This window comes from Penicillium argentinense (assembly GCF_028826775.1).
Source record: "Penicillium argentinense strain IBT 30761 chromosome Unknown utg000009l_segment0_segment0, whole genome shotgun sequence".
Taxonomy (NCBI): Eukaryota; Fungi; Ascomycota; class Eurotiomycetes; order Eurotiales; family Aspergillaceae; genus Penicillium; species Penicillium argentinense.
Genome location: NW_026622668.1, coordinates 2,225,523 through 2,238,720, shown reverse-complemented (window position 1 = coordinate 2,238,720; position 13,198 = coordinate 2,225,523). Strand labels below are relative to the sequence as shown.

At 53.4% G+C, this 13,198-nt stretch overlaps 6 protein-coding genes across 6 annotated transcripts; 4 read left to right on the top strand and 2 right to left on the bottom strand.

Moving 5' to 3' along the window:
* Positions 1–2,105: 2,105 nt before the first annotated feature.
* N7532_008428 (LIM domain-binding protein) lies at positions 2,106–3,983 on the top strand (the record flags this gene model as incomplete). The annotated part of the gene is made up of 1 exon (XM_056620920.1): positions 2,106–3,983. The coding sequence occupies one exon, from the start codon at positions 2,106–2,108 to the stop codon at positions 3,981–3,983; it is 1,878 nt and encodes a 625-aa protein (XP_056471726.1).
* Positions 3,984–4,949: 966 nt separating this feature from the next.
* N7532_008427 (urease accessory protein UreG) lies at positions 4,950–5,970 on the top strand (the record flags this gene model as incomplete). The annotated part of the gene is made up of 2 exons (XM_056620919.1): positions 4,950–5,125; positions 5,241–5,970. 2 exons carry the CDS (start codon positions 4,950–4,952, stop codon positions 5,968–5,970), a joined length of 906 nt encoding a protein of 301 aa, XP_056471725.1.
* A 265-nt stretch (positions 5,971–6,235) lies between these two features.
* N7532_008426 (WDR46/Utp7 family protein) lies at positions 6,236–7,921 on the bottom strand (the record flags this gene model as incomplete). Its single annotated transcript, XM_056620918.1, has 3 exons — positions 6,236–7,041; positions 7,094–7,214; positions 7,289–7,921. The coding sequence occupies 3 exons, from the start codon at positions 7,919–7,921 to the stop codon at positions 6,236–6,238; spliced, it is 1,560 nt and encodes a 519-aa protein (XP_056471724.1).
* Positions 7,922–8,185: 264 nt separating this feature from the next.
* On the top strand, positions 8,186–10,670 carry N7532_008425 (small subunit rRNA maturation protein TSR1; the record flags this gene model as incomplete). The annotated part of the gene is made up of 2 exons (XM_056620917.1): positions 8,186–8,294; positions 8,368–10,670. The coding sequence occupies 2 exons, from the start codon at positions 8,186–8,188 to the stop codon at positions 10,668–10,670; spliced, it is 2,412 nt and encodes an 803-aa protein (XP_056471723.1).
* A 418-nt stretch (positions 10,671–11,088) lies between these two features.
* sec17 (alpha-soluble NSF attachment protein SEC17) lies at positions 11,089–12,345 on the bottom strand (the record flags this gene model as incomplete). The annotated part of the gene is made up of 5 exons (XM_056620916.1): positions 11,089–11,400; positions 11,457–11,631; positions 11,693–11,999; positions 12,078–12,201; positions 12,313–12,345. The coding sequence occupies 5 exons, from the start codon at positions 12,343–12,345 to the stop codon at positions 11,089–11,091; spliced, it is 951 nt and encodes a 316-aa protein (XP_056471722.1).
* Positions 12,346–12,601: 256 nt separating this feature from the next.
* N7532_008423 (Asp-tRNA(Asn)/Glu-tRNA(Gln) amidotransferase subunit GatC) lies at positions 12,602–13,177 on the top strand (the record flags this gene model as incomplete). The annotated part of the gene is made up of 1 exon (XM_056620915.1): positions 12,602–13,177. One exon carries the CDS (start codon positions 12,602–12,604, stop codon positions 13,175–13,177), a length of 576 nt encoding a protein of 191 aa, XP_056471721.1.
* Between the last annotated feature and the right edge of the window lie 21 nt (positions 13,178–13,198).

Here is a 13,198-nt window from a genome sequence, read left to right as displayed (position 1 = left end):
TCCAACACACGAAAGGCTATTTTCATCGTTGTATGTAAGTTGAAATTAAAAGGAGGGCGTGTGGAAGTAGACACTGGGGGCTTGGAGCATCAACTCCTCCATTCTCAATCTTGGGTTATTATAGTAGTACCTACGCAGGCTGAGCCAAAACATTCTCAAGAAGCGATCCGTCAAATTGCCTCGGTGAATTTTTCGGCAAACAAGTGTGATACCCAGCTACGCTAAAAATGATCTTCGGCTAGGATTACAATAAAGTTTGTGGACCGCATTACGCTGAAAGGGAAAACACAGAGATGAGACGAGAAATTATTGTATCGAGTGCTAGAGTACCAAGTATCCCACTACCTGTAGCGGCAGGCTTTCGAGCAGATGGGTAGGGTATCACATGAGTGTAGTCGAAAGGAGACCTAATAAGAAGCTGGATCAGCCCATGTCACAATCGCGATGGTATGTTTGCTTAAACAGCAAGTGAAAATGTTTTTCTCAGACAAGATATACTGGCAAGTAGCAGACCAACCGGGAAAAGGAAGGTCCGGATTTCCTCGTCATGGTCGATTTGGAAGGTAAAGAAGAAAATAAAGGTTTGTCATCCTCGAAAATTGGGGGGGTTGGGAGGGGAAAAAATGGGATGCGAAATCGTGGAGCTCAACTTACCATAGTCACAGAGAACGCAGCGATGAGCTGACCTAGGTTAGTGGCGTCGAGACATCGTCAGACATTATCATGACGCTGAGAATGGACCAACTCTCGCCGACGACCGTCCAGTCAATATGCTGGACGGTGGCAAGGAGCACGAGAGAAGGCAAAAGAGACTCTCGCTGCGACGAGAAAAAAAAGCTGAAATACACAATGGCACGTGACCCGCGAATCCGGTTAGCGCGGCCTGATCGAAATCGCTGCCAGTGCGAGAGACGGACACACCAAAGACGAGGGTTCGATTGTGCCAAAGCCCATCGATCCTGTCGACCTGAGCATCTGCGAAGATCCTGGACATATTGTCGCGCTCGTGAGCCGTGGGTTCTCTTGATCGCGTTGTCTGCTCGGTTACATCCTCCACCTTCGGAGCCGGATACTCCGTCCCCAGTTCCTCTTCGCTCCCACCGGGCGATCATCCTCAACCAGTCTGAACGTATGGGCGATCGCACTCTGTTCCTGCCCCCTTTCACCACATTCAAGGACTTGGGTTCGGTGAGAGTTGTCTGTGAGTCGCGCTCCCCTATCTCCGTGTGTTCCTCCCCTAAAGAAGGTCCTGTGGCCCAGCCCCTCCACGCCTCCCTATTACCGGCCCCGTCTCTCTTTTCCCGTCTATTCCCCCCCCGAACTACGACTCTCTCTTATCACCTTCCCTCTCGGCCTATACACTGACCCCGGTCCTTCAGGAGAACGAGGTTTGCATTGAGGCGAAGTGGGTGTGTGTGAACCGGCTGGACTTTCGATCGATGCGTCGACCCGGTCGCGCTGTATCAAATCGCCTGGTCTTGGCCTCCGCCCCGAAACGCTAAAAGCGATTGTCGGCCCATCTCAGGCGCGCGACTTCCATCTCCCTCAGCCCTCCCTAGTCGCCCTCCCTCGTTGCCGTCGCGGTCGATCGCCTTGGAACTCTACAATCCGCGGTGACCTCGTCCGCAATGATGATGGCGCAACCGTTTCCCGCCCACCAAGGCATGCCGCAGCATGGCATGCCCCCAGGTCACCACCCAATGGCCGCTCAACACCCAAACGCTGGACACCCCGGACCTGGAATGGTACAACAAATGCATCCTGGGGTTTCTGCACCGGGAGGACCCCAAGTGAGCCAGGCAGGCCCGATGATGGGTGGGATGCCCCCGGGCGCTGGGACAGCTGGTCCTGGCGGCCCCGTGCCAAACGCCCACGCCCTCTCCCATCTTAATCCCGCAAATGCGCACATGTTCCAGCAGCAGGGATTCCCTCAAAACTGTGAGTTCTTCTTTTAAAACCACGTGCGACATTATCTCCCAATATTCCGGCCCCAGCGATAGCGTGCTGGCGATTGGCGGATGTTGGGACTGGGGCATGTTCGGGCGATTCCCGTCCAACCCCAACACCACTGTGACTTGTTTGTTCTATGGGCATATGCTGACCCAATGCTCGCAATAGTTGCAAATAACCCCCAGTTGATGCAGCAACAGCAGCAGCAACAACAGTATCTTCGCCAGCGGATGATGATCCAACAGCAGCAGGCGCATGCCCAACAGCAGCAACAGCAACATGGGCTCCCCGTATCACTACCAAATGGCACACAGGGGTTGAATGCTGCTCAGCTGGCTGCGATGCAAGCAAACCCCGGAATGGCACGAAATCCCGCGATGCTTATGCATCTTCAACAACAAGTTCCCCATGGCCAACCCCAAAACCTGCAGCAGCAGCAGCAGTTGTTCGCCATGCAGCAAGCGCAACATGCACAGCAACAAGCGCAGGCAAACAATGGACAGCCCGGCCAGCATACTCCTCAGCGCAGTTCAGCGCAGCCCCCAAGTATGCATGAGACCCAGACTGGCACCCCTCAGTCTCAGCATGGTGGTCCCCCACAGAGTGGAACTCCTCAGCCGAATCCATCCTCGCAGCCACCTTCGACTCAACCGCCGCAATCGCAAGGTCCCCCGCAAGCGCAAGCTACTCCTCAGCCTCAATCGCAGTCACTGCCCCCGTCTCAGCAGCCTGGGCAACAACCCACCCCGTCGGGCCCTCAGCAGCCAACCCAGCAGGGCGCACAGGGTCAACAGGGTCAGGTATCCGGCCCGCCGAATCAGCAGGCCATGGCTGCTCAGGAAGCCCATTTGAAAGCCCAACAACAGCAGAACCAGGCTGCTTTGATGATGCAACAGCAACAACAAAGGCTAAACAGACATGGCCAGTCTATCCTGTGTCTCCATTCATATGCTGAACACCTCGGGAATTTTGCGAGCCAGGGCGAAGCCGTTGATCTTCAGTACTGGCAGGGCTTTGTGGACAGATTCTACGCCCCGGGAGGCGTTTTGCGCCAAGGGGTTTGGAACCCCCAGGTCGGATCCAAGCAGTTTGAGATCTCGACCCCAGCTCTTGCGAGGTATTATCTCACCCAGTTTACGAGCGGCATCAAGCAGATCCAGATGGTTGTGGAAGCTGCTCGGGAGCGGGATATGCCCAACGGAGGACACATGGTGGAGTCCCAGAAGGCATCGTTTATTTACTGGTTCACGAATGATTGCCAACTCTTCACCAAGGCACACCTTCGTGCCCATTTCGACATTAATAACAAGATCGAGATGCTGGATATTGGAGTCACCAGCTATAATGAATATGTGCCTCGGAGCCTTGTCCAGTCTCTCGAGGCATCGGAGCAGAAACAAAGCCCCAAGGTGACCAAGAATTCTGGGAAGCGGACGCAGAAGCAATCTCAGAGTGCCTCGCTGCCAGAGTCTATGGTGACTTCTAATGGTGTTCCTACCCCGGTGATGAGTTTCCTCGAGCTGGCTGAGTGCATCTCCCATATGCAGCTGCTCTTCAGTTATTCGCAACAGAACCCCAACCTTTCTCCCCCAGAAGCTCTCCGGAATCTTGTCAATACCCTTCAAACACATGGTCCGACCCCTCAATTCGCGACCCCCATGAACCCAGGCATGCAGCCTGTTCCTAACGCCCGTGGCCCCAATATGAATGGCCCAACGCAATTTGCCTCGCCTGCGTTGCAGCATCTCGGCCTGCCTGCTGGGCAAGGTTCACCTCACCTGACTGGATCAGCTCATGCGAGCCCAGCCCAGAGCCAGATCGCTGGCGTCCCGGGAATGCCTGTCCAGCCGTCCCCAGTTGGCGTGAACAACAGCCCCAACGTCGGCGGCAATAAACGCCGCCGCGCAAGTACAGTTAAGATGGAGGCCGAGGATGGCGGTGGTCCTGAAGTTAATGGCACCGGTGGACAGGGTCAAACCAAAGTGAAGGCCAGCCCTCGGGTAACCAAACGACAGAAGGGTGCTGCTTCATAACGTGTCGATTCCATCGGGACTCCCGAGTCTACTGTTATTTGATATCCCCACATCGTTTCAAGAGGCCTTGTCGGCTTCTGACGTACGATTCGACACCAGGGCGACTGCTTGATTGCCCGTTATGTTGTCACATTTCTCACTTGGTCTGCACGACCTCGCCTTCGGTCTTTCGGTTCTGACGATAAAATGTCATTGATGGGGTATAGGTGCTCTCCAGCATCGGCTGTCCTCACCGTTTTTCACTCGTGGCTGGAAAAATAGGCGCTCGACACCCCTCGTGGCCTCCGACCCTCTATCAACTCCGATTCTAATGTACTCTATCTCCCTTTTCAGCGTTTCTTTGGTTGGCTCAGGTTCAAACGCCTCGAATTTGCATGTTACATCCCCCCTTTGCGTCTTGAAATTACTGCTATGCCCCAGGGCTTTGACGATTTCTGGATTGACTGTTCTACCTGTTGTGGGCGTTGGCCCTTGTTTTCTGCTTTTTCCTGTTGAGGGGCTAGATGACTTAGCCTAATCCTTTGATATCCGTGTTGGCGACTGTACTGGCGTCGGGCTTTTTGATTCTCTGGACTTCCGTTTGCGTGCATATTGGGGGTTTCCTTTAGGCCGTTCTGGTCGTGGGCTTTGAGATTCTTGGTAATTCTCCTTGCTGGGGCCTCATCGTTCTGCCGCAATTTTGACGAATCCATATTCCAGCATCTGAAAATGCAACTATGTAAATGAGTAAATGGTAGCCGAACCCCTATATATGCTCAAAGTGAAATCCGTTACTAATTGACTCGCCTTCGAGTTGGCCGACGCGGCGACCTCCGCTCGGCATCGGCCAACTAGTAAATTGATACTGCGCTGCTCGGCATTTTTGGCTATCGCGACCCCACCGCGCCCTTGCTTCAAATAAACTGCCCCTCCACCCCCCACGAACATTCCGCTTTTCTCATACTTTCACACTTGGGATCTTTCGTCATGGCTCACTCTCACTCACACGACGCTGGCATTAGCCACTCCCACGATGACCCTTTCAACGGCCATGGCCACTCCCACGATATCCTCGATGGTCCCGGGTCATACCTCAACCGCGAGATGCCGCTGATCGAGGGCCGCGACTGGAAGGACCGCGCTTTTACGATTGGTATTGGAGGGTACGTAAGCTTCGAAGAACTACTAGTATATGTGGACTTTACGGTTTAGGCTTGATGTCCAGTGAGGGGGGCTATATCCAGCAAACAAGATTGATACTGACGTGGCCACGAATAGACCCGTCGGTTCCGGAAAGACAGCTCTCATGCGTGCCCTCTGTCTGGCCCTCCGTGACCAATATAACATTGCCGCTGTAACCAATGATATTTTCACCAGGTATGATACTCTCGCAATTCTGTCTCGCTTCAGCGGCCACTATGAACTACAATATAGAACATCAACTAATAAAATCCGTCGCACCAACAGAGAAGATGCCGAATTCCTTACTCGCCACAAAGCCCTCGCACCCTCTCGCATTCGCGCCATCGAGACCGGCGGCTGCCCACACGCTGCTGTCCGTGAAGACATCAGTGCGAACCTGCTTGCCCTCCAGAACCTTCAGCGCCAGTTCTCAACCGACCTGCTCCTCATCGAGTCCGGCGGTGATAACTTGGCCGCGAACTACTCCCGCGAATTGGCAGACTTCATCATTTACGTTATTGATGTTGCAGGCGGTGACAAGGTGCCACGCAAGGGCGGGCCCGGTATCACAGGCTCAGACCTGCTGGTCGTGAACAAGATTGACCTTGCCGAGGCCGTTGGTGCTGATCTCAAGGTCATGGAGCGGGACGCAGCCAAGATGCGCGAGGATGGACCCACTGTCTTTGCGGTTGTGAAGGACGGCAAGGGTCTTGACCACATCGCTAACTTAATTATCAGTGCTTGGAAGGCCAGTGGTGCCTACGAGCTCAGTCTCCAGCGCTGGAAGGAGGGTGCTCCCCGTGGATCGGGTAGTGTGGACGAGTAAATTGTGATCCGAACTTGGGATTATCATGCTATTTAGGATGACACCATGAGTTGAGAGGATGGTACGGTATAAGTTTACTTTTATTTTCGGGTTGCCGGTGCCAAAAACAAATTTATACAAATACAACATGAATATGATGACGAATTTCCCCCGTTTCAACGCCTGAAATGCTGCGGTCACCAATGGCCCCGAATGTATCACACTAAAAAGCCGACGGCTGGGTATCTGGGTGCTGTCCGTGAACGCATAGGAAGGAAGGAATCGATCAAGAGTCCTTTTTCGCGGCGAACCGACCCAGAGCAGGCCCCAGGTCCTCGCGCTCTTTCCGGAGCCTCTCCTTGGTGCGCGCATGGTGTTCTTTGCGCAGAGCCTCGGCCTTGAGTCTCTTTTCGTCGATGACGTTGCCCTTGCCCTTCTTGCGAAGATACTTGCGAAGAGCACTGTTGCGACCACGGCCGCGGTTCTTGAGCTTCTCCATGTGGTCCTCCGGGCGGTGATCGAGGTTGCGAGCCTCCTGGACCTTTTTGTCGCTGATGGTGTCCAGTCGTCCGATAATGGTGGGATCGAGCGAAATCATATCCGGTTGAAGCTTCGTGAGCAACGAGTGTACCTCGGCCTCCTGGCGCTGCTTGGTATTCTCGTATGGGTTGGCTTCCAGCGAGTCGAAGTTCGGCTCGCCTGCACCGGGGACAATAAGACTTGCGAATCCTTGGTCGTGGCCCACGCCCAAAATATCCTCGTACGGGCACCAACGCATGTTCTCTATGCGCTGGCCATCACCACCCCAGGCCATGTAGGGGCTGTTGACCTTGCCTTGGTCCGCAAGAGCTGCGTCAAATAGGCCGCGCCAAACACTGACCTGGGTGCCCCAGCCCACCGCAGTAAGACCACGGTCACTGATTGACACCGATGCGCCGGGCTGGTAGCAGGAATATGAGTGCACCTCCCGGAACATGCGAATATCCCAAACATTCATTTTTTGGTCCTGGCCAGTTGAGACCATGTATCGACCCTGGCGATCAATCGCAAGAGATCGGACGGGTCCACGGTGCACAAGAGCCTTAACAAGTGCTGTCTGTGAGTTTGGAGACCATAATGTGACAGTTCCGTTTTGGTGTCCGACGTGGAGAATGGCGTTGTGTGGGTTCTGAGCGAGGAGAGGTAGGGCGGCCTAGTCGCGTAGGCAATTCGGCGACGGTTTGACCAGTCGAGGTGTCGGTATATTTGAGGTAACCGCTGATGCCCTATTAATTGTTAGATCAAGGATCGGCGATAGGTCAGAGGCAACAGATAGGTCAGGCAAGCAAGGAAAACTCACAGCGCTAGCAAGAAGGAAGTGGTAAGGCAGGAACTCGAGGTAAAGCGGTTCCAGATGCTTGTTGAGACAATGCAATTCGACGCCATTGTGGTCATAGATATAAACGTATTTCTTTTGCGCAACAGCGAAGTACTGGTTGTTGTGCAGCCAGCGCGCATCGCGAACAGTCTCGTTCAGTTGCAGCTCGCAGCCGAGCTTGCCATCACGCCAATCCATAGTCGCAACATGGCCCTTCCGTCCCGCCAGCAAGAGATTGCGTCCGTTCCGAGTATAGTCAGCACGATAGGGTCCGAAGTCGTTCAGTCGCAGCTCGAAGCCTTTCTTCGCCGTCTCCATTCCAACGCTGTCTTTAATCTCATCCTGTCGAACTTTGTAGGTCTTTTCCAACTCGCCCTCGGGCTCGAGGAAGCCGGATTCGTGTTCCAAAAGAATCTCTGCGTCCTTGGCCTGCAGCATTGCATTTTTATGCTTCTCTTCCTGGGCCTTGAGGGTAGTTCGGAGCTTCTTGTCGCGAATATTCTTCACCGAGGGAGCCTTGCCCCGTCCGTACTTTTTTCGGGCCTCGGCCAGTCGCATCTGGGCCTCGCGGTCGTCGGCCGACATGACGGCCTTTTTCGAAGAGGAATCAGCCATCTTTGCGGTGTGCTTGACTGCCGAAAGTTCAAGGTTGAGGCCGCGCGAAAACTGCAGATAAAAATTGTGCCAAGATTCGCTCACCGCTCGCTTATCCTCCACTGCCGAATTTTGTTTTCTTATCGCCATTTTTTTTCCCTTCAGACTTGGTGGGACCCCTCCAATTTGCTTTGCTTTTGCTGTGAATCGGACTGCTTGAAGAGTCTTGTTCGATCTTCCAAGCTGGACTCTCTTCCATTCCGTTTCAAAGGGTCTAGGGCCAATATGGCGCCCACCCAGGTGCACCACCACCGCTCAACCACCAAGGTCTCCCACAAGCCCTTCAAAAGTGGCAAGCATGCTTCGAAGAGTGCTCTGAAGGACCAGGCGAAAGGTATGAAAACATTAAAAAACAAAAAACAAGGTCATTCGAAATTTCGAAAATTCATGTGCTCATAATCTACTAGGAAAAATTGAGAATGAGCGGGGCACTCGCAAAACCCCCCACCAACAGCTCAAATCTAAACTCGATCGCCGTAACACAGCCCGCCAGCGCCAACAATTGAAGCACCAGGAGAAGGCGCAAGCTACGAGCATTTTCTCTGGTCAAAATGGTGCCCCGCGTCATGTCGCCGTCGTTCCGCTGTCCGTCGATATCGATGTCATCGCTGCCGTCCGCGCCTTGAACGAGAGTGTCGATGTCTCCGCCGAGATCTTCGCTGAAGGAGCCTCCCGTGTACGGATCGATCGCTTCAAACAGAGTCTGCTTTATGTCCCGTCCAAACACGACCTGCTCAATGCGCTGGATGTTTGCCGTCTGGCCGATTTTGTCGTCCTGGTGCTTTCCTCCGAGGTGGAGGTGGAGGAGGAAGGCGAGCTCTTGTTGCGCTCGATCGAGAGCCAGGGTATTTCCAATGTTTTGGCAGTGGTCCAGGGCCTCGACAAAATCAATCCGACCAAGAAGCGGCCACAGGTCGCTTCTTCCCTGAAGTCCTACATCAATCACTTTTTCCCGACTGTTGAGAAGGTCATGTCTCTTGACTCGCGACAGGAATGCTCCAATGCAATTCGATCTCTCTGCACTGCTACACCGAAGGGAATCCGCTGGCGTGATGAGCGCAGCTGGATGTTCATCGAGAATGTGCAGTGGCCGGACGCTAGCTCTGAGGTGGTGGATGATGTTGTTGTCACTGGCGTTGTTCGCGGGCACGGCTTGAAGGCCGATCGTATTGCTCATATCCCAGGATGGGGAGATTTCCAGGTTGATTCTATAACCGCCGCTCCCCTCCCGAGCGCAAAGAACAAGCGTGATGACGCCATGGCTGTCGATACAAATGAGACCACACAGACCCTGGATGCCCCCACCGCTGATCAGGACGATATGGCTACTGTCGCGCCAGAGGAAATCGAGATGGAAGACGACGATGTTGTGTCTATGGCTGATACTGAACGTAAGGGTGTTCTGCTCGATGACCACCACTACTTCTCCGACGATGATTCGCACATCCCCGCAAAGCCCAAGCGGTTGCCGAAGGGAACCTCAGAATACCAGTCCGCTTGGTACCTTGAAGATGTGTCGGACTCTGGATCCGACCTGGAGGATGAAGATGGTGACCAGGATATGGAAATTGATACGGGCGGTGCCCCTGAAGATGGTGTCTTCCCCGACAACCAAGACGCCATGACTGAGGGCGGTCCCTCCGAGTACCCTCAATCTGAGATGTTCTTGGATCCGTCACCAGATGACGAGGCACAACAGCTTGCAGAATACCGCGCCAGTCGGCGAACAGAGGCCGAAGATGATCTTGAATTCCCCGACGAGATCGAATTGCACCCGAATGTTTTGGCGAGAGAGCGTCTGGCCCGATTCCGTGGTCTGAAGAACCTCAAGATCAGCAACTGGGAAACCTCTGAAGATCGCCCATTCGAGCCCGAGGATTGGCGACGTCTCCTGCAATTCGGAGACTACAAAGGTACTAAGAACCGCATCATTCGTGAGGCTCTCGCTGGTGGTGTGAATCCTGGTGTTCGAGTTGACGTGCATCTGCACGCCGTGCCATCTTCTCTCCGTCATAAAGCTCAACCAGCTGCGCTATTCTCGCTGCTGAGACACGAGCACAAGCATACTGTGGTCAATGTCAACATGACCCTCAGCTCTAGCGTCGAGAAGCCTCTCAAGTCGAAAGAGGAGCTTGTCATCCAGGTTGGTGCCCGCCGGATGGTGGTCAAGCCTATTTTCTCTTCTGCCGACAATACTCCCAACAACGTTCATAAGTTCGATCGCTTCCTGCACCCTGGTCGCAGTGCCATCGCCTCATGGATCGGCCCCATGACCTGGGGTGCCGTTCCTATCCTCGTCTTCAAGGGCAAGCAAACCGAGGCTGATCCGGAGGTTCTGGACTCGGCTGATGCTAACCCGCTCGCACTGGACCGACTGGAGTTGGTCGGTACCGGTACTGTAGTCGCTCCCGACCCCAGCCGTGTAGTTGCTAAGCGTGCTATTCTCACGGGCCATCCTTACAAGATCCACAAGAAGGTTGTCACCGTTCGGTACATGTTCTTCAATGCCGAGGATGTCAACTGGTTCAAGGCCCTGCAGTTGTGGACCCGTCGCGGCCGCAGCGGTTATATCAAGGAGAGTCTTGGTACACACGGTTACTTCAAGGCCACCTTCGACGCCAAAATCAACCCGCAGGATTCTGTCGGCATCAGTTTGTATAAGCGTGTTTTCCCTCGCCCGGCACGCGCTCTGGAGCAAATTGAGGCGTAAATAGGGTTAGCGCATGGACATACTTATGAGATGGATGACGATTGTTTTGGAACATGAAAGGATGAGAGTCAATCCTGTCGTTTCATGATTAGGAGGATTGGCGTCATGATACACCCACAAAAGTAAATAGATTTGAGACATTTCAATAATGAATCACGATTTTTCTTACAATATACATTAGTATAATGATGGCCTACATGCAAGATTCTGAAAAGAGAGCATGCCGTTCATCCAAATGCACTGGTCATTTCCGTGTCTAGCTCTTGAATTCAGAAACGTCACCACGGGACATAATGTCCAGTCTGCATGAATACATGACAAGATGAGAAGCAAAGCATGAGAAGACCATGCTCCAAAAAGAGAAATTCGTTGCTCGAAACAGACAGGGAATCAAGGGTAAAGCAAACCAAACCGCCGTCTAGGAAAAGTCATCCTCCAAATCATCAGCAGGGGCAGACGCGTCATTAACCGTGGCGGATTCGGGGAGGTTTCTCTTGATCCGCACGAGAATGGTAAGCTTCCAAGGATCACTGTCTAAGAGGAGGGTGTTCCTGAAACCGGCCATCAAATCATCAAAGTGTTGCATCCGGTTTTGCATCGGCTCGATCAAGATGTTGAGCAGATGGCTGAGGAAGCGGAACTCGTTGGTTGCCGCAAATCCTGTCTTTTGCTCCGAAGCCTGGCCATCTGGGTCGTGGTTTCGGATGAAGTTTCGGCTTGCAGGGCCGTCCTGTGGGGTATCATGAGTATTTGCTGCACGGCAAAGTATGATAGGAGCTGACATACATTTTCAACGAAAGTGCAAAGACCTGCTTTGAAGTAGTAGTCTTTTGTGGAAAAGGATGTAACACGGTCTCTCTTGGAAACCTCTGCGGCCGTGTCGAAAGCCTCGATGGCCGTCTTGTAATCGCCAATAATGGCAGCCAGTTCTCCCACCTTCAATCTGTTTCTGTTGGCAAGACTATTAAGAGAAAGATCAGTAACTTCCCAGAACATCAAGTAGGATGAGAGAAAATACTTACGCATCGGAATTATCACTCTCGAACAAATCCGTTGCCTTCTGGTATGCGTCCAATGCCTTCTTCTCGTCCCCAAGCTCTTTCTCGTATAGTTCGGCCAAACTTTGTAGCTGAGTCGCAGCACGGCGAGGGTTTCGCAAGAAGTAGTGACCTATGGCTTTTGAGAGCACGCGGGCTGCATCTTCGGGCATTGATTTGCGGTAGACCTTGAACGCATCCTGGAGAGTGTTGGCGGCATCAAGAACTTCCTCGAGAGGCTTGTTTTCTTCGATCGAAGCAGCCTTCTCATAGGCCTGGCCGGCTTCTCTGTCTGTTAAGGAGCAAGAATGCCGTATTAGCGATGAGACCATGCGTGTTTGGGGGGGTGGCGATCACGGGGGAGCCTCACTCATGTTTTGGGCCCGGAAAGCATTTCCAGCTTCCTTGTAGAGATCCACGGCATTTTCGTATTTTTCCGTACGTCCTCCAAACAAGCTCCAGCCGCCCGAGGCGCTGGAGAGGGCTTTGTCGGCCTAAATACTCGCGAGGCGCGAGGTATGGTTAGCTATCTGGAGGTTTCGTCATTGCCTAGCTCTACTCGAATCCTGGCAAGCTTGAAGGTTGAAGAACGATAGCGAGCTCACCTTCTGTAGGAGAACACGGGGATCATGCGACATTATGATGGATATGCTTCACCTGGAAGAGAACAATCCGACGAGTAGTTGGGAGGAGGGGAAGTCGGGAAATGGTTTATCGTGATGAGAACAGCGATCGACGGACCCGCGGCGGGCGGTGTCGGTTTCTCCGCCTGCGCCTCTTCCGCAGCTGATTCAACTCATCCAACCTGGGGTCCTCTTGTGAGCTTGTTTGCAGTTCGATCAGCTGAGTTCCGCCGTGCTCGCTCGATCTTCGGATCAGTCCATTCCTATCCGCATGGCTATGATTCGACCCCACGCAGTAAGGCGGTCGCTGGGCCACGCCCAATGCCTGCTGCGCCGCTACTCTTCAAAATCCGCCGAACAGAACATCGCGTCAATTCTCTCTGAACCCAGCTGGTCTGTTCGATCTCTCCTCCCCGATTCAACTTCCCAGTCAGCGAAGCCATCGATTACCCCTAAACAACTCCGTCATCTACTTCGATTGTCAGCTCTCCCCCAACCAGCTAGCCCGGAAGAAGAGAAGACCATGCTAGAAACACTGGAGTCACAGATTCATTTTGTGAAAGAGATGCAAAGTGTCGATACTACAGGCGTGGAGCCATTGCGGAGTATCCGGGACGAGAGCCCTGCCGCCGTGAAGGAAATGAGTATTGGGTTGGATCGACTGAAGGATGCTCTGGCCAAGGAACAGGCCACAGGACGAAGGAAAAGGGTCCAGCGTCTCAAGCCGGAGGACAATGGCCAGCCAGAAGTCATGGGTTGGAATGGAAACGCCCTCTCCTCTGCTTCGAAGACCAAGGGGCCATACTTTGTTGTGGAAACAGGCGCAAACGGCAGCACAGCTTCATAGCTGTACTACGCTTCTACCCGC